The 27,983-nt window shown below is 44.1% G+C and overlaps 1 protein-coding gene across 4 annotated transcripts in view; it reads right to left on the bottom strand.

Moving 5' to 3' along the window:
• The window catches only part of LOC128696371 (chloride channel protein 2-like), a 411,833-nt gene that overhangs the window by 244,699 nt on the left and 139,151 nt on the right, over positions 1 to 27,983 (bottom strand). For 2 of the 4 annotated variants that reach the window (XM_070092467.1, XM_070092472.1), the window contains exon 1: positions 16,743 to 18,123. The exons of 1 other annotated variant lie outside the window; for it this stretch is intronic. In XM_070092467.1, the coding sequence (XP_069948568.1) occupies positions 16,743 to 17,624 (882 nt within the window). In that variant the 5' untranslated portion in view covers positions 17,625 to 18,123. Of the gene's footprint in view, positions 1 to 16,742; positions 18,125 to 27,983 lie in introns of those variants that run through there. One more of the 4 variants, XM_070092468.1, reaches the window with a different exon arrangement.

Here is a 27,983-nt window from a genome sequence, read left to right as displayed (position 1 = left end):
TCCCCGTAGCTCTGGGACTAGTCTTGTTGCAAACCTTTGCACTTTCTCTAATTTCTTGACGTGCTTGACTAGGTGTGGATTCCAAACTGGTGCTGCATACTCCAGTATGGGCCTGACGTAGATGGTGTACAGAGTCTTAAACGAATCCTTACTGAGGTATCGGAACGCTATCCGTAGGTTTGCCAGGCGCCCGTATGCTGCAGCAGTTATCTGATTGATGTGCGCCTCAGGAGATATGCTCGGTGTTATACTCACCCCCAGATCTTTTTCCTTTAGTGAGGTTTGCAGTCTTTGGCCATCTAAACTATATTGTGTCTGCGGTCTTCTTTGCCCTTCCCCAATCTTCATGACTTTGCATTTGGCAGGGTTAAATTCTAGGAGCCAGTTGCTGGACCAGGCTTGTAGCCTGTCCAGATCTCTTTGTAGTCCTGCCTGATCCTCGTCCGATTCGATTCTTCTCATTAACTTCACATCGTCTGCAAACAAGGACACTTCTGAGTCTATCCCTTCCGTTATGTCGTTCACGTATACCAAGAACAGCACAGGTCCTAGGACTGACCCCTGTGGAACCCCGCTTGTCACAGGCGCCCACTCTGACACCTCGTCGCGTACCATGACTCGTTGTTTCCTCCCTGTCAGATATTCTCTGATCCATTGCAGTGCCTTTCCTGTTATGTGTGCCTGGTCCTCTAGCTTTTGCAGTAACCTCTTGTGAGGAACTGTGTCGAAAGCCTTCTTGCAGTCCAAAAATACGCAGTCGATCCACCCCTCTCTCTCTTGTCTTACTTCTGTCACCTTGTCATAAAACTCTAGTAGGTTTGTGACACAGGATTTTCCTTCCCTGAAACCGTGCTGGTTGTCAATTATACACTTGTTTCTTTCCAGGTGCCCCACCACTCTCCTCCTGATGATCTTCTCCATGACCTTGCATACTATACACGTTAGAGATACAGGTCTGTAGTTTAGTGCCTCATGTCTGTCTCCCTTTTTAAAAATTGGGACTACATTTGCCATTTTCCATACCTCAGGGAGTTGCCCAGTTTCAAATGATGTGTTGAAGATCTTTGTTAATGGCTCACACAATATCTCTGCTCCCTCTTTAAGGACCCATGGAGAGATGTTGTCTGGTCCCACCGCCTTTGAGGTGTCAAGTTCGCATAGCAGCTTCTTCACCTCCTCCTTGGTTATATGTACCTCATCCAGCACTTGCTGGTGTGCCCCCCTGTTCTGATTTCTTGGAGTCCTACTGGTTTCCACTGTAAATACCTCTTTAAATCTTGTGTTGAGCTCCTGACATACCTCTCGGTCGTTTCTTGTGAATTCCCCATCACCCTTCCTCAGTCTGATTACCTGGTCCTTGACTGTTGTTTTCCTCCTGATGTGGCTGTACAACAGCTTCGGGTCAGTCTTTACTTTTGATGCTATGTCATTTTCATATTGTCTCTGAGCCTCCCTTCTTATCTGTGCATATTCGTTTCTGGCTCTTCGGCTGATTTCTTTATTTTCCTGAGTTCTCTGTCTTCTGTACCTTTTCCATTCTCTATTACACCTAGTTTTTGCCTCCCTACACCTTTGGGTGAACCAAGGACTCGTTCTGTTCTTCCCATTATTTCTGTTTCCCTTGGGAACAAACCTCTCCTCTGCCTCCTTGCATTTTGTTGCTACATAGTCCATCATTTCTTGTACTGGTTTTCCTGTCAGTTCCCTCTCCCACTGAATGTCTTGAAGGAAGTTCCTCATGCCTGAGTAGTTCCCCCTTTTGTAGTTTGGTTTTTCCCAGCCTATTCCTGCTACTCTCTCCACTTGGAGCTCAACTATGTAGTCGAAGCACAGAACCACATGATCACTAGCTCCCAGGGGCCTTTCATACATGATACCCTCGATGTCCGAACTACTCATGGTGAATACAAGGTCCAACCTTGCTGGTTCATCCTCTCCTCTCTCTCTGGTAGTGTCTCTAACATGTTGATGCATGAGGTTCTCCAGTACCACATCCATCATCTTGGCTCTCCATGTTTCGGGACCCCCATGGGGCTCCAGGTTTTCCCAGTCAATCTCCTTGTGATTGAAATCACCCATAACTAGTAACTTTGCTCCCCCCATGTGTGCTCTCCTGGCCACCTCGGCTAGTGTGTTGATCATTGCTCTGTTGCTCTCATCGTATTCTTCTCTTGGCCTCCTGCAGTTCTGTGGTGAGGGTGTGTGTGAGGGTGTGGGTGTGTGTGTGTGTGTGTGTGTGTGTGTGTGTGTGTGGGTGTGGGTGTGTGTGTGTGTGTGTGTGTGCCAGATATAAATGGCAGAGTGAAGACTTGGAAGCAGACGTAAAGTTAGCAGAAGAATAAGGTGAGTATGTTGCTGTGAGGTGGTCACCATCACCACAGTAACCATCATCATGTTGTTGTGAGGTGGTCACCATCACCACAGTAACCATCACCATGTTGCTGTGAGGTGGTCACCATCACCACAGTAACCATCACCATGTTGCTGTGAGGTGGTCACCATCACCACAGTAACCATCATCATGTTGTTGTGAGGTGGTCACCATCACCACAGTAACCATCACCATGTTGCTGTGAGGTGGTCACCATCACCACAGTAACCATCATCATGTTGTTGTGAGGTGGTCACCATCACCACAGTAACCATCACCATGTTGCTGTGAGGTGGTCACCATCACCACAGTAACCATCACCATGTTGCTGTGAGGCGGTCACCATCACCACAGTAACCATCATCAAGTTGCTGTGAGGCGGTCACCATCACCACAGTAACCATCACCATGTTGCTGTGAGGTGGTCACCATCACCACAGTAACCATCACCACAGTAACCATCATCATGTTGCTGTGAGGTGGTCACCATCACCACAGTAACCATCATCATGTTGCTGTGAGGTGGTCACCATCACCACAGTAACCATCACCACTGTGAGTAATCACATCATCATCATGTTGCTGTGAGGTGGTCACCATCACCACAGTAACCATCATCATGTTGCTGTGAGGTGGTCACCATCACCACAGTAACCATCATCATGTTGCTGTGAGGTGGTCACCATCACCACAGTAACCATCACCACAGTAACCATCATCATGTTGCTGTGAGGCGGTCACCATCACCACAGTAACCATCACCACAGTAACCATCATCATGTTGCTGTGAGGTGGTCACCATCACCACAGTAACCATCATCATGTTGCTGTGAGGTGGTCACCATCACCACAGTAACCATCACCACAGTAACCATCATCATGTTGCTGTGAGGTGGTCAACATCACCACAGTAACCATCATCATGTTGCTGTGAGGCCACCATCACCACAGTAACCATCACCACAGTAACCATCATCATGTTGCTGTGAGGTGGTCACCATCACCACAGTAACCATCATCATGTTGCTGTGAGGTGGTCACCATCACCACAGTAACCATCACCACAGTAACCATCATCATGTTGCTGTGAGGTGGTCACCATCACCACAGTCATCATGTTGCTGTGAGGTGGTCACCATCACCACAGTAACCATCACCATGTTGCTGTGAGGTGGTCACCATCACCACAGTAACCATCATCATGTTGCTGTGAGGTGGTCACCATCACCACAGTAACCATCATCATGTTGCTGTGAGGTGGTCACCATCACCACAGTAACCATCACCACAGTAACCATCATCATGTTGCTGTGAGGTGGTCACCATCACCACAGTAACCATCATCATGTTGCTGTGAGGTGGTCACCATCACCACAGTAACCATCATCATGTTGCTGTGAGGTGGTCACCATCACCACAGTAACCATCACCACAGTAACCATCACCACAGTAACCATCACCACAGTAACCATCATCATGTTGCTGTGAGGTGGTCACCATCACCACAGTAACCATCATCATGTTGCTGTGAGGTGGTCACCATCACCACAGTAACCATCACCATGTTGCTGTGAGGTGGTCACCATCACCACAGTAACCATCACCATGTTGCAGTAACCATCATCATGTTGCTGTGAGGTGGTCACCATCACCACAGTAACCATCACCACAGTAACCATCATCATGTTGCTGTGAGGTGGTCACCATCACCACAGTAACCATCATCATGTTGCTGTGAGGTGGTCACCATCACCACAGTAACCATCACCATGTTGCTGTGAGGTGGTCACCATCACCACAGTAACCATCACCATGTTGCTGTGAGGTGGTCACCATCACCACAGTAACCATCACCATGTTGCTGTGAGGTGGTCACCATCACCACAGTAACCATCACCACAGTAACCATCATCATGTTGCTGTGAGGTGGTCACCATCACCACAGTAACCATCATCATGTTGCTGTGAGGTGGTCACCATCACCACAGTAACCATCACCACAGTAACCATCATCATGTTGCTGTGAGGTGGTCACCATCACCACAGTAACCATCACCACAGTAACCATCATCATGTTGCTGTGAGGTGGTCACCATCACCACAGTAACCATCACCACAGTAACCATCATCATGTTGCTGTGAGGTGGTCACCATCACCACAGTAACCATCATCATGTTGCTGTGAGGTGGTCACCATCACCACAGTAACCATCATCCATGTTGCTGTGAGGTGGTCACCATCACCACAGTAACCATCATCATGTTGCATGTTGCTGTGAGGTGGTCACCATCACCACAGTAACCATCACATGTTGTTGTGAGGTGGTCACCATCACCACAGTAACCATCATCATGTTGCTGTGAGGTGGTCACCATCACCACAGTAACCATCATCATGTTGCTGTGAGGTGGTCACCATCACCACAGTAACCATCATCATGTTGCTGTGAGGTGGTCACCATCACCACAGTAACCATCACCACAGTAACCATCACCACAGTAACCATCATCATGTTGCTGTGAGGTGGTCACCATCACCACAGTAACCATCACCACAGTAACCATCATCATGTTGCTGTGAGGTGGTCACCATCACCACAGTAACCATCACCATGTTGCTGTGAGGTGGTCACCATCACCTCAGTAACCATCACCACAGTAACCATCATCATGTTGCTGTGAGGTGGTCACCATCACCACAGTAACCATCACCACAGTAACCATCACCACAGTAACCATCACCACAGTAACCATCACCACAGTAACCATCATCATGTTGCTGTGAGGTGGTCACCATCACCACAGTAACCATCACCACAGTAACCATCACCATGTTGCTGTGAGGTGGTCACCATCTCCACAGCAACCATCATCATGTTGCTGTGAGGTGGTCACCATCACCACAGTAACCATCATCATGTTGCTGTGAGGCGGTCACCATCACCACAGTAACCATCACCATGTTGCTGTGAGGTGGTCACCATCACCACAGTAACCATCATCATGTTGCTGTGAGGTGGTCACCATCACCACAGTAACCATCACCATCATCATGTTGCTGTGAGGTGGTCACCATCACCACAGTAACCATCACCATGTTGCTGTGAGGTGGTCACCATCACCACAGTAACCATCACCATGTTGCTGTGAGGTGGTCACCATCACCACAGTAACCATCATCATGTTGCTGTGAGGTGGTCACCATCACCACAGTAACCATCACCATGTTGCTGTGAGGTGGTCACCATCACCACAGTAACCATCACCATGTTGCTGTGAGGTGGTCACCATCACCACAGTAACCATCACCATGTTGCTGTGAGGTGGTCACCATCACCACAGTAACCATCACCATGTTGCTGTGAGGTGGTCACCATCACCACAGTAACCATCACCATGTTGCTGTGAGGTGGTCACCATCACCACAGTAACCATCACCATGTTGCTGTGAGGTGGTCACCATCACCACAGTAACCATCACCATGTTGCTGTGAGGTGGTCACCATCACCACAGTAACCATCACCATGTTGCTGTGAGGTGGTCACCATCACCACAGTAACCATCATCATGTTGCTGTGAACCATCACCACAGTAACCATCATCATGTTGCTGTGAGGTGGTCACCATCACCACAGTAACCATCACCATGTTGCTGTGAGGTGGTCACCATCACCACAGTAACCATCACCATGTTGCTGTGAGGTGGTCACCATCACCACAGTAACCATCACCATGTTGCTGTGAGGTGGTCACCATCACCACAGTAACCATCACCATGTTGCTGTGAGGCGGTCACCATCACCACAGTAACCATCATCACAGTAACCATCACCATGTTGCTGTGAGGTGGTCACCATCACCACAGTAACCATCACCATGTTGCTGTGAGGTGGTCACCATCACCACAGTAACCATCACCATGTTGCTGTGAGGTGGTCACCATCACCACAGTAACCATCATCATGTTGCTGTGAGGTGGTCACCATCACCACAGTAACCATCACCATGTTGCTCTGAGGTGGTCACCATCACCACAGTAACCATCACCATGTTGCTTTGAGGTGGTCACCATCACCACAGTAACCATCACCATGTTGCTGTGAGGTGGTCACCATCACCACAGTAACCATCACCATGTTGCTGTGAGGTGGTCACCATCACCACAGTAACCATCACCATGTTGCTGTGAGGCGGTCACCATCACCACAGTAACCATCACCACAGTAACCATCACCATGTTGCTGTGAGGTGGTCACCATCACCACAGTAACCATCATCATGTTGCTGTGAGGTGGTCACCATCACCACAGTAACCATCACTGTGAGGTGGTCACCATCACCACAGTGTTGCTGTGAGGCGGTCACCATCACCACAGTAACCATCACCATGTTGCTGTGAGGTGGTCACCATCACCACAGTAACCATCATCATGTTGCTGTGAGGTGGTCACCATCACCACAGTAACCATCACCATGTTGCTGTGAGGTGGTCACCATCACCACAGTAACCATCATCATGTTGCTGTGAGGTGGTCACCATCACCACAGTAACCATCACCATGTTGCTGTGAGGTGGTCACCATCACCACAGTAACCATCACCATGTTGCTTTGAGGTGGTCACCATCACCACAGTAACCATCACCATGTTGCTGTGAGGTGGTCACCATCACCACAGTAACCATCACCATGTTGCTGTGAGGCGGTCACCATCACCACAGTAACCATCATCACAGTAACCATCACCATGTTGCTGTGAGGTGGTCACCATCACCACAGTAACCATCATCATGTTGCTGTGAGGTGGTCACCATCACCACAGTAACCATCACCATGTTGCTGTGAGGTGGTCACCATCACCACAGTAACCATCACCATGTTGCTGTGAGGTGGTCACCATCACCACAGTAACCATCACCATGTTGCTGTGAGGTGGTCACCATCACCACAGTAACCATCACCATGTTGCTGTGAGGTGGTCACCATCACCACAGTAACCATCACCATGTTGCTGTGAGGTGGTCACCATCACCACAGTAACCATCACCATGTTGCTGTGAGGTGGTCACCATCACCACAGTAACCATCATCATGTTGCTGTGAGGCGGTCACCATCACCACAGTAACCATCACCACAGTAACCATCACCATGTTGCTGTGAGGTGGTCACCATCACCACAGTAACCATCACCACATGTTGCTGTGAGGTGGTCACCATCACCACAGTAACCATCACCATGTTGCTGTGAGGTGGTCACCATCACCACAGTAACCATCACCACAGTAAACATCATCATGTTGCTGTGAGGTCACCATCACCACAGTAACCATCACCATGTTGCTGTGAGGTGGTCACCATCACCACAGTAACCATCACCATGTTGCTGTGAGGTGGTCACCATCACCACAGTAACCATCATCATGTTGCTGTGAGGTGGTCACCATCACCACAGTAACCATCACCACAGTAACCATCATCATGTTGCTGTGAGGTGGTCACCATCACCACAGTAACCATCATCATGTTGCTGTGAGGTGGTCACCATCACCACAGTAACCATCACCACAGTAACCATCATCATGTTGCTGTGAGGTGGTCACCATCACCACAGTAACCATCACCACAGTAACCATCATCATGTTGCTGTGAGGTGGTCACCATCACCACAGTAACCATCACCATGTTGCTGTGAGGTGGTCACCATCACCACAGTAACCATCACCATGTTGCTGTGAGGTGGTCACCATCACCACAGTAACCATCACCACAGTGTTGCTGTGAGGTGGTCACCATCACCACAGTAACCATCACCACAGTAACCATCATCATGTTGCAGGTGGTCACCATCACCACAGTAACCATCATCATGTTGCTGTGAGGTGGTCACCATCACCACAGTAACCATCACCACAGTAACCATCATCATGTTGCTGTGAGGTGGTCACCATCACCACAGTAACCATCACCACAGTAACCATCATCATGTTGCTGTGAGGTGGTCACCATCACCACAGTAACCATCACCATGTTGCTGTGAGGTGGTCACCATCACCACAGTAACCATCACCATGTTGCTGTGAGGTGGTCACCATCACCACAGTAACCATCACCACAGTAACCATCATCATGTTGCTGTGAGGTGGTCACCATCACCACAGTAACCATCACCACAGTAACCATCATCATGTTGCTGTGAGGTGGTCACCATCACCACAGTAACCATCATCATGTTGCTGTGAGGTGGTCACCATCACCACAGTAACCATCATCATGTTGCTGTGAGGTGGTCACCATCACCACAGTAACCATCATCATGTTGCTGTGAGGCGGTCACCATCACCACAGTAACCATCATCACAGTAACCATCATCATGTTGCTGTGAGGTGGTCACCATCACCACAGTAACCATCATCATGTTGCTGTGAGGTGGTCACCATCACCACAGTAACCATCACCATGTTGCTGTGAGGTGGTCACCATCACCACAGTAACCATCATCATGTTGCTGTGAGGTGGTCACCATCACCACAGTAACCATCATCATGTTGCACAGTAACCATCACCATGTTGCTGTGAGGCGGTCACCATCACCACAGTAACCATCACCATGTTGCTGTGAGGTGGTCACCATCACCACAGTAACCATCATCATGTTGCTGTGAGGTGGTCACCATCACCACAGTAACCATCATGTTGCTGTGAGGTGGTCACCATCACCACAGTAACCATCACCACAGTAACCATCATCATGTTGCTGTGAGGTGGTCACCATCACCACAGTAACCATCATCATGTTGCTGTGAGGTGGTCACCATCACCACAGTAACCATCACCACAGTAACCATCATCATGTTGCTGTGAGGTGGTCACCATCACCACAGTAACCATCACCACAGTAACCATCATCATGTTGCTGTGAGGTGGTCACCATCCACAGTAACCATCACACAGTAACCATCATCATGTTGCTGTGAGGCGGTCACCATCACCACAGTAACCATCATCAGTTGCCATCATCATGTGAGGTGGTCACCATCACCACAGTAACCATCATAACCATCATCATGTTGCTGTGAGGTGGTCACCATCACCACAGTAACCATCACCACAGTAACCATCATCATGTTGCTGTGAGGTGGTCACCATCACCACAGTAACCATCACCACAGTAACCATCATCATGTTGCTGTGAGGTGGTCACCATCACCACAGTAACCATCACCACAGTAACCATCATCATGTTGCTGTGAGGTGGTCACCATCACCACAGTAACCATCACCACAGTAACCATCATCATGTTGCTGTGAGGCGGTCACCATCACCACAGTAACCATCACCACAGTAACCATCATCATGTTGCTGTGAGGTGGTCACCATCACCACAGTAACCATCACCACAGTAACCATCATCATGTTGCTGTGAGGTGGTCACCATCACCACAGTAACCATCACCACAGTAACCATCATCATGTTGCTGTGAGGTGGTCACCATCACCACAGTAACCATCACCACAGTAACCATCATCATGTTGCTGTGAGGTGGTCACCATCACCACAGTAACCATCACCACAGTAACCATCATCATGTTGCTGTGAGGTGGTCACCATCACCACAGTAACCATCACCACAGTAACCATCATCATGTTGCTGTGAGGTGGTCACCATCACCACAGTAACCATCACCATGTTGCTGTGAGGCGGTCACCATCACCACAGTAACCATCATCATGTTGCTGTGAGGTGGTCACCATCACCACAGTAACCATCACCATGTTGCTGTGAGGCGGTCACCATCACCACAGTAACCATCATCACAGTAACCATCACCATGTTGCTGTGAGGTGGTCACCATTACCACAGTAACCATCACCACAGTAACCATCACCATGTACTGCACGGACTCTCAACGTTTCCTTCATCATCAACTCCCTCGGCTTGATCTATTTCTCCATTTACCCCTTAACTTCCATACAAAAAAAATTATCGCCATCATAAAGGGACAGAAAAGCAAGAATTTCGGAAAAAAAATAAATTATTTAAGTTTTGTAATGTACATTCGTATCACACACACAAAAAAACATTGTTTTCTAAATCAATACTTATACATTATCAGGTACATTAAATATTTACCCCTTGACATGTATTTTTTTTTATCCCCCAAGGGGTATTTTACCCCTGGTTGAGAATCATTGATGTAGAGGGAATAACTCAATATTCCTTAGTATGAGTGATGTACAAAGTGACAAGTAAACATATATAAACACACGCCAGGAGCTGACTCTTGATCCTTACAGCCACATGTGAGTACATGCATCCATGTAGCTATACATACATAAGAACATGATGAACGAAGGAACACTGCAGTAGGCCTACTGGCCCATGTACCCGTCCGAAGCAAAGTTCTTGCCTCAATGATGCTACCTGTGAGTTTCATCATCTAAAACTCTACTGCCAAAACCAGTACTTACCAATATCCTGTTCTAAATCTAAATTGATCCAACTTAAATCCATTGCTGCGAGTCCAGTCTTGATTGTTTTCAATACGCTATTTATATACCGTTTAATTTTTACTCTTTTCCATTTGTACACTTCATTCATATCTTCTTTAAGTCTACGTGTTTCCAGAGTGTAAGTTCAGAGCCTTTAGCTTGTTTTCGTAGAAAAGTTTTGTAATACATGGAATCAACTTTGTCATCCTTCTCTGTATATTTTCGAGTGTATTTATGTCCCTCCTGTAATATGAAGACCACAACTGAACACCATAATATAAATGAGGTCTAGACACAGATATATAAAGTTGGAATATAATCTTAGGACTTGTATTATTTATACTAACTGAAATGAAGCCAAGAATTCTATTAGCTTTATTGTGAACACTTACGCACTGTTGTCTTGGCTTTAAGTTTCTGCTAACCAGAGCTCCTAGATCTCGGCATTCACTAGATTAAGAGCTGCATTGTTTGGCTTATACGTGCCAAATGCATTTTCTTTTCCTAGAATTAGAGCCTTACACCTGTCTGCACTGAACTGCATCTGCCACTTCTCCGACCTCATCAGCCTATCCAGGTCATCCTGTAGCTTTCTAGTGTCCACATGAAAAATTATTTGATGGCCTACTTTAGTGTCATAAGTAGGCTTACTTATGTTGCTATTTATTCCCCTCATCAATGTCGTTTATGCAGACTGTGAGCAATAAAAGTCCCATCACTGACCCCTGTGGTACACCATTTAAATTTTTGCCCCATTAATGCAAACTCTCTGTAGCCTACTGGTCACCCATCCCTCGAAGCATGAGTTAATTTCTCCTGTTCAATACGTCGCTACTTTCTTAATCAGTCTCCTATATGAAACTAATTAAAAAAGTAGCGGCACGTGGAATGAGGGATAAAAGTGATCTCTTGGGTCGAGGCATAACTGACCGGATACACAACACACTCTCCATTAATGGCGACAAATATGATGCATACATACGTGTATATATATATATATATATATATATATATATATATATATATATATATATATATATATATATATATATATATATATATATATATATGTACACACGCACGCGCACACACGCACACGCACGCGCACGCGCACACGCACGCACGCACACGCACGCACGCACGCACGCACGCACGCACACACGCACGCACGCACGCACACACACACACACACACACACACACACACACACACACACACACACACACACACACACACACACACACACACGCACGCACACACACACACACACACACACACGCACGCACACACACACACACACACACACACACACACACACACACACACACACACACACACACACACACACACACAAAACACCACCATAAATGTTTCTTATTTACGTTTCAACTACGGTAAATCTTACGCGATTTGTGTGAATGTGTCAAGTTCCATTATTTATCCGAGTTGCTGTCTGAGGGTTCTTGACTCACACGTGTGTGTGTTCTCACTTATTTGTGGTTGAAGGGGTCGATTCACAGCTCCTGGCCCTGCCTCTTTGTTTGTTTGCTACTAGGTCCTCCTCTCTCTCCCTGCTGCCTGAGCTTTGTCGTATCTCTTCTTAAAGCTATGTATAGATCCTGGCTCCACTACATCTCTCCAGATTGTTCCACTTCCTGACAACTGTATGGTAAGAGAAATACTTCCTAACATCACTGTGACTCATCTGAGTTTTCAACTTCCAGTTGTGACCTCTTCCCATTCCCCATCTCGGAAACATTTTGTTCCTGTTCACCTTGTCAATTCATTTATTATTTTGTACGTTGTTATCATATCCCTCCCGTCCTCCGGTGTCATCAGTTTGAGTTCCTTTAAAGTCTCCTTACAGGACATACCCCTTAGCTCCGGGACTAGTGTTGTTGCAAATCTCTGCACTTTCTCTAATTTTTTGATGTTTGACCAGGTGTGGGTTCCATACTGGTGTTGCATACTCCAATATGGGACTGACGTACACAGTGTACAGTGTGGTGAATGACGCCCTACTTAGATGACGAAATGCTATTCTTATTTGTGTGTGTTAGTTACCGGTTACCAAAAGCACTTGTCGATAGACACTTGACCTATTGCGTGGTGTGTATGAATGTGTATGTATGTATGTATGTATTTTGATAGTAATTCCCGCATGTTATCCTTCCAGTCGTGTGTTATTGCCCCAGACGTGTTTTGTATATATGTGAGGACACAAGGTGAGTGTACACGACCTTGAGGGTGAGTATAAACACCAGACATAACTGATATCTTCAGGCAGGGTGGCACTGGTCATGGCTGGCACTGAAGATACAGGTCATGGCTGGCACTGAAGACAAGGGTCATGGATGACAATGAAGACACGGGTCATGGCTAGCACTGAAAACACGGGTGATGATTGGCACAGAAGATATGGGTCATGGTTGGCACTGTAAGTGGGTCAGTGATTTACTCGCTAAACAGAGATGGCGCCAATGTTATCCACGGCCTGAGGCGCCTTGCTGGGCATGTGATGCAGCTACAGTTCCATCATCCACTTGAGAAGGAATTTGAGGGAACTCTGGTATCTACTGGAGAATAAAAAAGAAAGTTCCAGCTATTTTATGTTGGTCTTATCTTTGCAGCTGTTATAAGTGCTGAGTTGACGAATAAGTCAGATGCCGGTGTTATGTATACTCCAGGACTGAACTGTGTGCTGTATAGTCGTGAATAATGTTCCGATTAGGCTCATGAAGACATTTGCATTATTAATAAGTCGTTACTATACTGATGATGCTGGTTTAAAATGGCACGTGAGCAAACACTAAGACACGTTTATTAGAAAACGTTTCGGTCCTGGGACCTTGATCACTCTAACATACAGAGGTCCCAGGACCGAAAATATTCTAGTAAATATGTCCTAGTGTTTGTTAGCGTCTTTTTAAACCAATCTGTCGGTATCTATTACCAAGGTTTATTCCATACTGATGATACCAGTCTGTGTTTCAGGGAAGGAGATAACTCGTGAGGTTTACCAATAAGTGCCTCTCCCTGTACGATGTCTGGAGTGGGTGGTGATGACGGTAACAGTCTGCAGGAACCAGGAAGGTGTCTCCTGACGAGGGTCACAATCACTGACTCAGTAACTAACATCCGCTGACTTACTACGACCTAGTTTTCACGTCGCAATAATAAAACACAGATCGCCACATTGTTCCAGCATTAATTTTATGTACCTTTACAATTAGCCTTATTGTGGTTCAAATTCAAATTCAAATTCAAATGTTTATTTCCTTGTAAAGTTCACAATGTGTGGTTTACATGTTATAAGATATTAATTACAAAGAAGGCCACTGGCATGCCTAGGTATTTTGGGCAGACTAATACTAATTCTTACTCTATATTGATATACGTTATGGAGCAGTACATTTGGACATATTATGAGATACATACGATATTAGATACATATCTAATTAGGTACATACATAGATTTAAAATAGTTAGGTAGCACAAATTATATAATATAAATGGTAGATTTAGTAACGGAACTGAATTTGTCTTGGCATGATGTAATGTTTCTATTAAAGCTCATTGTACCGGAAGAGTATCTTAGGTAGACTTAGGACTAACTCTGGTTGAACTCGAGCAACCACTTGTTAGACTATTCCAGCAATGTATCCAAGTTCTTTAAGTAGTTTCTTTCAGCTATTCTTTAAGTCACCATATACATGAATTCCTTCACTCCTCAGCTAACATTTTCCTCATCAGCTTTTTAGTGAAACATGTCATGTTTTACCTGCAGTTCTACTGACTCATATATTGTAATATCTTGGTTGTTCTACAAGGTGTAGCAGACTTACAACAAACTTACTATTTGTAGTAGAATATGTAGGTTCCGTTTTATTTTAATTTTGAAATGGTTTAGCATTATTTTCGATTAATAACTGGAATCCGTGTTTTCTGAAAGTTGTCAATCTTTCATGAAATGGATAAAACGTTTTTTTTTTTGGGGGGGGGAGGGGAGTTACGAGCAATTTTTTTAATTTACTAACCTAGTTAATAAACTTGTAATTATAATAATTTTCGTAGAATTACCAACAATATGTTAAATAAGTTGGACATGTGTCCTTTTCTATATCAACCTCGTAAATGTTGGTTTTCCAGCAATAATTTGAGAATATATGGTGTGTTAGGCTGCAAGCATGACGTGGTCATGTATTTTATGATACTGATCTCTGTAAGATAACTACACAATATCCCTTCAGATTAGCATTAAACTTTCAAAGCTGGTGTTTCTTAGTGGAATATTTGTTTTGGGTCGTGTATATCCCAATTTACCATTTTCATTGAAGAAATTGAGGTCTCAGACCGGGCCGCGGGGGCGTTGACCCCCGAAACCTTCTCCAGGTAAACTCCAGGTATTACTTTCTACATTATAAACTGTGATTGTGTCTATTGATTTGCACAAAATCTTCAACGCGAATATTTAACGACATTAGAAATATATGCTGCACTTAACACTATCATTATCACATTCACTGAAGTACAGAAGACTGAGTTATATAATTCAGTGATGATCTTCAGGGATCCCGCACACACCGAGATGCATCTAGTTGTAGAATGAGACAGTTGTCCAACATTTGGGAATATTTACTGAGGAAACAGAAGAACGGAGAAATATGAGGAGGAGTTTGAAGTAATCAGTCACTCAGCCTGAAGTTGATGTGTTCAGTCCACAGGACAGGGTTAAATGTAGGTCATTTAGGACCTGTAGACTCTGGTCAACGGGATATAAATCCAAACAGTACAGATAGGAATAGTAGACACGCTGCACAATTAACTTTTCACAATTATTGACGAACATGAATAAATACTGGGTGTAATATGTAACTGTAAAGCTATATTGTTGTTATATTCATTAGAAAACGTAGTTTATACAATCTCTGGGCAATAAGAGATATTTAGGTATTACGTAGTACTCTATTAAAAAAATTATATAAAATAACGCTCCATATATAATGTCATTTTCCGTGTAGTATACTGAAAGCGGACGTGTATCAATCTCTGAAAGCGACGCGTTTTTTGTCACAGGCAGAGTGGCCAGGACAGGAGCTGATGAGGTGTGTTTAGTCAGTAGGTTGTGATGAATGGTTTGAAAAGTGTCTCAATCTTCAGTCAGTAGGTTACGCACAGCAGAGGAAGCAAGATATAGCGGTGTATGTGGTGATGGGTAGGTTTTTTAGTGTATACGATTTTGTTTGTTCTGGTGCTCTCATTTATTTGTAAAGCCCAAGTGTGTGCAAGGACCTGTGTTTTGGAGAGCATTTAATATTTTAACCAGGATAAGTAGCCGGCAGGAAGGAAAGGGGGGGGGGTCATAAAGCCTCCCAGTTTATATATTTTAACTCACTAGTAGCAGTGAGCTAATGTTAACTTGAGTGTGGTAGTTTTTTAAGTAGATTGTAAGTTACTATTATTAATATTATATATAATTTTGTATAGGTGAGTTTTTGTGTCCTTCCTTATACAACGTTAATTATTTGCACTCATGCTTCATAATTTGTATGAGTACATGCTGGCCCTAGAGTTGCTGTTTTTTTTTAGTGTAATTTAAATGCCCCTAGACAGCAAATTGAGCAGCCATTTAGGAGCCAGGACCATTTTATTTAAATTACGACATCAAAGTCACAACCAGTACTCCGTAATATTAGATTTGTTCCGAGAATGGGGAAGATGTCTTCAACAGCCCTTCACCGTCATCCAGGCACCCTCCTTGAAGGATGAAAAACTATAAATTATTATTATCACAATCAAAACTAAATGCTAAACCCACAAGGGTCATACAGCGCGAAAAGCTACGAAGATATCTTGTCAGTGTTGCAAGGAACTTACCGCGAGGGTGGCGCTGTCCACATCCTTCCAGTCTCCAAACTCTCCCAGGGTGACCGATGGTTGCATCACTCTGTAATACATCTTCCCTGGTACCCAGCTGGAGCAGCTCTCTTCCATCTCCTTCCCTTGGTTCCTAGCTACAGCCAAGTCGACATTGTGGACTGCTTCTGACACGTTTAGTATAGAACTAGACGAGGCCAGACTCGATAAACTACCGAAGGGGTTTTTATTCGCTAGCCACTCGGGAATACCTTCCACCAGCCTCAGGAAGGAGTTTCGTCTGGTTGCGTCATTAACTAAGGCCGGGGTGGCGGCGGCCAGAACGATTTCATCCAGGGAGGAGAGATGGGAGACGCTGGTGGGAACCTTGGTGTCCCAGCCGCTTGGTAGAAACTTGCGTCTCAGCTTCTTATCCAGTTTGTCGCACACTGTTACGTCACCGAAAGAAACGCTGAGACGACTGCTGCTGACTGTCTTGGGGAAGGTAGGGTTAATGACATCTGGGCGTCGTGAGTGTCTAGTGACGATAGAAGTAGTAACAGGGGCCTTATCGACATCTCCTGTATAACTACCCACCCTCCACACATCCTCGGTATCTCTATCAAACCCCGATGACCCGCCCAAGAGCCGTGTGGTAGAGCAATGCAAATCTATGCTCGCACAAGAGTCTGAGAGACTCTCTGAGCGTGCATCCTCTATCTCTGGTGTCCCGGGCCATGTGTACCCAGCGTCTCTCACTTCATTCCGGTATCTTGAGATTGAATGCAGGATAGGTAGAATGATGGGTGTCTCAGCCAAGGAGGGCCTATCTTGGCTGTGTAAGCGTCTTCCCTCATCCCTGTCATGTATCCTGCTACCAAGTGGTACCTCATCTGTGGCCATTATGTCACAGCAGAACAGCACCTTACTCTCAGGGACTCAAAGAAGCTGTGAGGTCATGTTCTACAAGTGGTCTCCACGTAGCACCACCACCACTAGGACCCACACAGCAGTACCACCACTAGGACCCACACAGCAGTACCACCACTAGGACCCACACAGCACCGCCACCACTAGGACCCACACAGCAGCACCACCACCACCACTAGGATCCACACAGCAGCACCACCACTAGGACCCACACAGCAGTACCACCATCACTAGGACCTACACAGTAGCACCACCACTAGGACCTACACAGCAGCAGCACCACCACTAGGACCTACACAACAGCAGCAGCACCACCACTAGGACCTACACAGCAGCACCACCACCGCTAGGACCTACACAGTAGTACCACCACTAGGACCTACGCAGCAGCAGCACCACCACCACTAGGACTCGCACACACAATGACTGACTCACCTGTGATGGCTCGCTTCACCTACATCATGGGTATTACTACCCTCCCTCCCATCCATATCTACTTCCCCTCCTATCCTCCTCCAAAACTACTTTTCGTTCCCTCTACACCCCATCAATCTTCTCCTGTAACATTCCCTTCTACCCTTCCTCTCTACATCTGCCATTCTTCCCATTCCATATCTACCTCACCACCCACTATTTTACGACAGTATCACTTATTATTTTATATGCCTAAGACCAAACTTGAATTTAATGTGATCCTTGAAAAATCGATGAAGTCTTTGCAGTTTAAAATAAAAATAAAATATTTTTTGTAAAATATCTGTAAATTAAAGTTAAATAAACATACGATATTTGCTTAGGCTAAATATACAGATGTTTTTGAAGCTTACCCGGTATATGATTTATACAATGGTTGCAACACAGGATGTATACACCGAAAAGTATATTTCCCTCGCTGTGTATATGCTGAGAATTTAACTGAATCCCTATTGTAGAAATTAAAGTGTTCTTGTTTGGTGGTAAAAAAAAGTTACGTGCAGCCTTAATGACCTTAGTGTAATCTACTAACTTAACCCACCATTAAACAACTTAACTATTAGGCTCTAGATTGTATAGGCATACAGTATTCTTGTTAATTACCATCATTAGATATACTATGTTTTGACATGTAGATGATTCATTACCTTTGTAACTTGGTCATGATTGTGGCCAGATCTACCTGGAGTTCATTACCTTTGTAACTAGTTTTTTTTCTTATTCGCCGGTACTCTCCCGGCCCTAGTTCAGCTATCATAACTTTGGGGTCCCGTCCCTGGTCCCATTAGGTACCTCTGTAATCTTTCGACTCCCACCCACAGGATGGGTCTGGAGTGCATAATAAACATATTTAACTAGATATACCGTAAGACACAAATGCCTTATTTTTACGCCGTTGAATTCACACTCTAAGAGGTGTTACCCCACCTCGGTTTATCCCAAAGCTCAGCTTTATCTAAGACATTACCACACCCCACGATACCACCCATAACAGTCGACTACCACTTAAGTACTATCTAAGGCATGCTAACCCCCCCCCCCTTCCCTTCAGGTTCCCAAACACAACAGGTGACTATCACTCAAGTACGTATTTACTGCTAAGCAAAATACCAAACTAACAATTAATAGCATTACTATACTAACGGGGAAACGTTAAACACATGGGACATCATACAGTGCCATAGTGATGACCTCTCTTCCACAAGTCACACTTCTGTAATCCTTTGACTCCCGTCCACAGGATGGGTCTGGGATGCAAAATAAAGATATTAAACTAACTCGCCCATATCCTGTTCCTCATCCTCGTATCAGACACAGACAGATGTAAACCATATCACTGTATCATCCTTTGCAGACGATACCAGGATCTGCATGAAAGTGTCATCCATTGACGACACGGCAAATCACCAAGAAGATATAACCCAAGTTTTGCAGTGGACAACGGAGAACAATATTATGTTCAATGAAGACAAATTCCACCTACTTCGTTATGGAAAACTGGAGGAAATAATAACTAGAACTGAGTATACTACAAACTTTAATCACACAATAGAGCGGAAAAGTTATGTGAAGGACCTGGGAGTGGTAATGTCTGAGGATCTCACCTTCAAGGATCATAACAGTGCCACTATCACATCTGCAAGGAAAATGATAGGATGGATAATGAGAACATTCAAGACTAGAGATGCCAAGCCAATGATGATCCTTTTTAAATCACTTGTTCTCTCTAGGCTGGAATACTGCTGTACATTAACATCTCCATCTAAGGCAGGTGAAATCGCAGATCTAGAGAATGTACAGAGAACCTTTACTGCACATATCAGTTCCATCAAATACTTTAACTACTGGGAACGTTTGGAAGCACTTGACTTGTACTCACTGGAGCGCAGGCGAGAGAGATACATCATAATCTATACCTGGAAAAATCCTAAAGGAACTGATCCCTAATCTGCACACACAAATCACTCCCTACGAAAGCAAAAGACTTGGCAGGCGATGCAACATGCGCCCAATGAAAAGAAGGGGCGCCATTTGTACACTAAGAGAAAACGCAGACTGTTCAACAGCTTCCCACCAGCCATAAGGGGAATTACCAATAGACCCTTGGTTGTCTTCAAGAGGGAGCTGGACAGATACCTAAAGCCAGTGCCGGATCAGCCGGGCTGTGGTTCGTACGTTGGACTACGTGAGGCCAGCAGTAACAACCTAGTTGATCAGGACCTGATCCACCGGGAGGCCTGGTCGTGGACCGGGCCGCGGGGGCGTTGATCCCCGGAATACTCTCCAGGTAGACCCCAGGTGGTATATGGGAGGTAACAGAACAGGGCAGCAGGCCCACTGGTCCATGCTAGGGAGGTCTAACTCACACCTACCCACATCCACTCATGTACGCGCACAACCTATATTTAAAAATACACAAAGTTCTCGCTTCAATGACGCTACTCATCCACCTGAACCAGTAACACACATACAACACAATTTGATTTAGAAGGCTCTTTGATGGAGAAAATAATCTAAGTTCAACCACAAAATCAAGTTGTTGACTACTAAATTACTACTACTACTACTACTACTACTACTGCTACTACTGCTACTACTACTACTGCTACTACTACTACTGCTACTACTACTACTGCTACTACTACTACTACTACTACTACTGCTACTACTGCTACTACTACTACTGCTACTACTACTACTGCTACTACTACTACTACTACTGCTACTACTACTATTACTACTACTGGAGTTTACCTGGAGAGAGTTCCGGGGGTCAACGCCCCCGCGGCCCGGTCTGTGACCAGGCCTCCTGGTGGATCAGAGCCTGATCAACCAGGCTGTTGCTGCTGGTTGCACGCAAACCAACGTACGAGCCACAGCCCGGCTGGTCAGGAACCGACTTTAATAATAATTTATTATTATTATTATTATTATTATTATTATTATTATTATTACATTCACTGGGGAGGGAGAGCTTAACCTTCAGAAGTTATACTGGGGAGGCAGTTAAGTTCTGTACAAAGAAGGGAATGTGAAATCCAATTCACTGGATCAAGAACCCCCACGGTGGCCCGTGGCCTCGTAGGCAACGCTCTCGCTTCACACACTGAGTGTCCGTGGTTCGATCCCCGGCAAGGATGGAAACATTGGGCGTGTTTCCTTACACCTGTTGTCCCGTTCACCTAGCAAGCAAGTAGGTACCTGGATGTTAGTCGACTGGTGTGAATTGCATCCTGGGGGACAAGATTTAAGGATCCTAATGGAAATAAGATAGTCCCTCGATGACGCACTGCCTTTCTTGGATTATCCTGTGTGGCTAACACTCCAGGGTTAAAAATCCGAGCATTTCTTATCTTCTCTCTTAATGTCAAGGAATCGCCGTAGAGGGTTGATTACCGCAGTTATCCATAAAAATTGCTCATTTTCTCTAATGCTTCAACTTAGCCAGTTTTCTACTGAGGCTAGTAAGTAAGTTTATTTAAGTACAAGTTTATTTAAGTACAAGTTATCATACACAGTAACTTATGTGTAAATTACCTAAGAACCCCCCTCCCCTCATTTGGTTAAGATAAAATAATGGGGTTAAAATCTATCAAGTACACAGGGACCACCAAGACTGTTCGACCAGTGAAGAGGCGGGGGCCAGGAGCTGGGACTCGACCCCTGCAACCTCAACTAGGTGAGTACACCTGTTCACCACCAGTTAAGAATACTTTAATAATATCTAACACGGAATAAACTCGTTATAAACAAATGTTATTCTCGCTGTAAGATGCGCCTCTTATTCTGGGTTATCTACTCTTTATAAATTATAAAGCTTTACGTTATAATAACCTTAATTGAAGGGAATAGTAAAAAAGTGTTAAGTACACACTGAGCTACAAATATGTCTTAAAAGAACTCTAACACAAATGTATCTTGGATAAAAAATATATATATATTTCAGGGAAAGTTTAAAGTCAGCATTACCTGGTATTAACAATAATAATGACCTGCCATTAACAATAATAACCTACCATTAACAATAATAACAATAATGACCTGGTATTAACAATAATAATGACCTGCCATTAACAATAATAACAACAATAATGACCTGGTATTAACAATAATAATGACCTGCCATTAACAATAATAACAACAATAATGACCTGGTATTAACAATAATAATGACCTGCCATTAACAATAATAACAACAATAATGACCTGGTATTAACAATAATAACAATAATGACCTGGTATTAACAATAATAATGACCTACCATTAACAATAATAACAACAATAATGACCTGGTATTAACAATAATAACAATAATGACCTGGTATTAACAATAATAATGACCTACCATTAACAATAATAACAATAATGACCTGGCACTAACAATAATAATGACCTGCCATTAACAATAATAACAATAATGACCTGGTATTAACAATAATAATGACCTACCATTAACAATAATGACCTGGTATTAACAATAATAATGACCTACCATTAACAATAATAACAACAATGAAACACTTATGCAGCATATGGGAATCTTTATTCAGGAAACGTTTCGCCACACAGTGGCTTCATCAGTCCAATACAAAGAGGAAGGCGTAAGGAGGAGAGGAGAATGAGGTAATCAGTCCCTCAGCCTGGAGTCGATGTGTTCAGTCCATCAATCTTGTAGAATGTACAGCATAAGGCCGTAGACGTGGCTTATATACTGTAGTGAGGTGAGGTGAAGCAGGTGGACACCTACTTCGACTAGTGGATGGTACCACTATGACCCCGCCTCCGCCTGCTTCACCTCACCTGACTACAGTATATAAGCCACGTCTACGGCCTTATGCTGTACATTCTACAAGATTGATGGACTGAACACATCGACTCCAGGCTGAGGGACTGATTACCTCATTCTCCTCCCCTCCTTACGCCTTCCTCTTTGTATTGGACTGATGAAGCCACTGTGTGGCGAAACGTTTCCTGAATAAAGATTCCCATATGCTGCATAAGTGTCTCAATCTTCAACTTGTCGGTTTTTCAAACCATTCATCACAATAATGACCTGGCACTAACAATAATGACCTGGCACTAACAATAATAACAATAATGACCTGGCACTAACAATAATAACAATAATGACCTGGCACTAACAATAATGACCTGGCACTAACAATAATAACAATAATGACCTGGCACTAACAATAATAACAATAATGACCTGCCATTAACAATAATAATGACATAAGAACATAAGAATGGAGGAACACCGCAGAAGGCCTACTGGCCCATGCGAGGCAGGTCCTTATCAAAACGACCTCTACCTAAAGCTAAGATAAGATTTCGTTCGGATTTTTAACCCCGGAGGGTTAGCCACCCAGGATAACCCAAGAAAGTCAGTGCGTCATCGAGGACTGTCTAACTTATTTCCATTGGGGTCCTTAATCTTGTCCCCCAGGATGCGACCCACACCAGTCGACTAACACCCAGGTACCTATTTGCTGCAAGGTGAACAGGACAACAGGTGTAAGGAAACGTGTCGAAATGTTTCCACCCGCCGGGAATCGAACCCGGACCCTCCGTGTGTGAAGCGGGAGCTTTAGCCACCAGGCCACCCAAGAAATAACTCCCGTACCCAATGACACCAATCAAACCCAGCCCCTCCCACTCATATATTTGTCCAGTCTCTTCTTAAAGCTACCCAAGGTCCTAGCCTCTATCACCCAACTGGGAAGACTGTTCCACGCATCCACAACTCTGTTAGAAAACCAGTACTTACCTATGTCCTTTCTAAATCTAAACTTATCCAACTTAAATCCATTATTTCTGGTTCTTACCTGGTTCGACACCCTCAGTACTTTATTAATATCTCCCTTGTTTATGCCCGTCATCCACTTATACACTTCAATGATATCTCCCCTCATTCTACGCCTTTCCAGAGAGTGGAGATTTAAGGCTTTGGTTTAGAAAGACACGTAAGCAAACACTATAAGCAAACATTATAGCATCTTACGAAAATCAGAACAAGGCAAAAACCTACTTAAACTTTTACCAGGTCAACCGAAACCAGCACGCCTGTATGGCCTTCCTAAGACACACAAACCTGGCATCCCACTACGGCCTATCACTTCGGGCATAGGGAGTGCACCACACAGACTAGCCGGCCACCTTGCCAAATACCTTTCAGCGCTTCTGGGCACCATCAGTCAAGCCCACCTCAAACACTCAGGTGACCTTCTCTCCCGAATTTCCAACCTGAATGTCAAAAACAAAAGCATGGCTTCCTTCGATGTCACAGCCCTCTTTACCAACGTTCCTACTGACGCTGCAATCAACATTCTGAGACAGAGGCTCACTGAAAACCACGATCTCCCTTTACCTCTTCTAGATTTCATCAATCTAGTGGAACTTTGTGTTAATTTCAACTTCTTCAAGTATCAGGACAACTGTTACAAACAATGCTTTGGGATGACAATGGGCAGCCCGCTCAGTGCTGTGCTTGCCAACCTCTTCATGGAAAACCTGGAGACAGAGAAATTCAGCACCCTCATTCCCAACACCGTTACCTGGCTAAGATACGTTGATGATATATTGGTTTTCTATCCGAGACGTCTCAATATCCAGGCCCTTCTCAACAAGATCAATGCAGTTGAACCATCAATAAAGTTTACACTTGAACTCGAAAATGATGGCAAACTTCCTTTCCTCGACGTTCTACTGTGCAGATCTCCCGACAGTGACAAACTTCTCTTCAAAGTGTATAGAAAACCTACCAACAAGGACGATCTTATACACTTTTATTCACACCAAGACACCCGCACTAAGAGAGGAGTCCTCATTGGCTTCTTCTTGAGAGCTCTTCGCATCTCCAGCCCTTGTTTTCTAGAAGAAGAATGCACTTACATAACACAAGCCTTTACACGTCTTCAGTTCCCATCTTTCTTCATCCGAGATTGCAGACTCAAGGCACAAGCTATCCTCAACAAACCGCCCATGGAACAGCCCCCTAAACAGTTCATAGTACTTCCATGTGGCGATGTTGCCACGAATACTCGCCGGGCACTTGCTATGAGTAACATCAACGTTTCCACCATAAACACATCATCTATCAAAGACCTCACTACGAAACGCAGCCCCACACCTCTAACTTCTACAGCAGGCGTCTACACTATCCCCTGTGGGTTCTGTCCCAAGAAATATGTAGGCGAGACAGGCAGAGATCTTGCAGTCCGCCTGAATGAGCATCGAAATGCCTCTAACAGAGACGATGTAAGGTACGCCTGTGTCCTCCACAGAGACTCCACGGGGCATTTGATGAACTGGAATGAGGCACAACTCGTTCTCACCAAACCAGACCTCAGACGCCGACGGTGCCAAGAAGCCTCACTAATCGCCGTCGCCGACACTATAGAACGCAACACTGGAAACTACAAAATTTCAAAAACATTGGCATACATGATACTTAAGCAACACTAACCCAACAACACAGGAGTCACATGATTTCATCGTCTACCCGTCCTCATCATAGGTAGAGGTTGTTTTGATAAAGACCTGCCTCGCATGAGCCAGCAGGCCTTCTACAGTGTTCCTCCATTCTTATGTTCTTATGACATTCCTCAGGTCACGTGCGTCACATCTCACTCTCCGCCTATATATATAATGTCTTTCTACCTCTGTATGTTAGAAGTGATCAAGGTCCCAGGACCGAAACGTTTTCTAATAAATATGTTATAGTGTTTGCTTACGTGTCTTTCTAAACCAACTTGTCGGTATTTATTACCAAGGTTTATACCATTTAAGGCTTTAAGTCTATCTTCATACGGGAGGTTCCTTACACAGTAAATCATTTTAGTCATTCTTCTCTGTATGTTCTCTAATGAGTCTATATCCATCCTGTAGTAAGGGGACCAAAACTGAGCAGCATAATCTAAATGAGGCCTCACTAGTGATGTATAGAGCTGTAATATAACTTTTGGACTTCTGTTACTTATACTTCTTGAGATAAATCCAAGTAATCTGTTGGCCTTGTTGCGCACACTAAGGCACTGCTGTCTTGGCTTTAGATTTCTGCTCACCATGACTCCCAAGTCCTTTTCACATTCTGTATGATCAAACTCTGTTGTTAGGTAAGACACATATGCAACAGTTAGGTATCTTTATTATGAAACGTTTCGCCTACACAGTAGGCTTCTTCAGTCAAGTACAGAAAAGTTGATAGAAGCAGAAGATACTTGAAGACGATGTAATCAGTCCATCACCCTTAAAGTTTTGAGGTGGTCAGTCCCTCAGTCTGGAGAAGAGCATTGTTCCATAGTATGAAACAATTATATGATCAAACTCTACTTCACCTAGATTATAGCTTCGAGGGTTATTTTCATTACCAAGGGCAAGTACCTTACACTTATCGATATTGAACTTCATCTGCCATTTTTCAGACCAAGACATTAATTTGTCCAAATCGTCCTGGAGTTCATTGCTATCCTCCTCAGAGTGAATTATACGGCCTATCTTTGTATCATCAGCAAACTTACTCATGTCACTCGTAATCCCTTCATCAAGGTCATTAATGTAAATTATGAACAAGAGAGGGCCTAAAACTGATCCTTGTGGAACGCCACTAGTGACTAATCCCCATTCAGATTTCACTCCATTAATGGTAACTCTCTGCTTTCTATTGGTAAGCCATGCCTCAATCCATGCTAGAACTTTACCTCCTATACCATGAGCTGGCACTAACAATAATAACAATAATGACCTGCCATTAACAATAATAATGACCTGGCACTAACAATAATAACAACAATAATGACCTGCCATTAACAATAATAATGACCTGGCATTAATAATAAGATAAAATAAGAAAGAAGGAACACTGCAACAGGCCTACTGGCCCATGCGAGGCAGGTCCAAGTCTCCTACCGGCTTAAGGCAATGCACCCTACCTAGTCAGGTCAGGTCACATTCACTTAAGGAAGGAACGCGGCAAATGACCCAGTAGCACAAGCTAATCAGGTCCAACTCACACAACAATAATAGTGACCTGGCACTAACAACAACAATAATAATGACCTGGCATTAACAATAACAACACTAATAATCACCTGGCACTAACAATAACAACAATAATAATGACCTGGCACTAACAATAACAACAATAATAATGACCTGGTACAGACAATAATAACAATAATAATGACCTGGCATTAACAATAATAACAATAATAATGACCTGACATTCTAGAGCAATCACACGGAAATCTTATCACAATTTGTTAACATATGAAAGAAATTTGAATGTAAACAGACCAAAACTACACCAAACATTTCACTACGTATAATAAACCAGCGTTCAAAGTCTGAAACCGATCAAAACAACTTCCAGTTATCACACAGAAACCCTCATCCAATTATATTTAATAAAAATGTTAAATTGAGACCTACACAACACAATAACAATGTAAATCTTCTGAGCACAATATACTAGCACTGAACGTTTGAAGTCAAGGATCCCAGTGGGAATAAATCACTTTGTCTGACTTTTTTTTGAGTTATACTAGGTAATTTACACATAAGGTATTATGTAATATAATTGTATTTATGTGTACATGTGCTTAAATACACTTACTTAATCAGAAAAGGCATTCCTCAGTTAACACACAGTTGGTAGCCTCAGCTTGAACACTGATGGACCGCTCTCCGCTCTCAATATGTATATATCCTAACACCTGCTTACCCTAAGTAGGTACCTGGGTGTTACGTGAATGGTGTGGGGTATCCCGAGGAAGACGATTTAAGGACCACAATGCAAATTAGACAGACAGTCCTCGATGAGATCCTGACTTTAGTGGGTTATTCCGAGTTATTATAAA

The sequence above is a fragment of the Cherax quadricarinatus genome, chromosome 39 (genome assembly GCF_038502225.1).
Source record: "Cherax quadricarinatus isolate ZL_2023a chromosome 39, ASM3850222v1, whole genome shotgun sequence".
NCBI classification, from domain to species: Eukaryota; Metazoa; Arthropoda; class Malacostraca; order Decapoda; family Parastacidae; genus Cherax; species Cherax quadricarinatus.
This window is presented reverse-complemented; position numbering and strand designations above follow the sequence as displayed.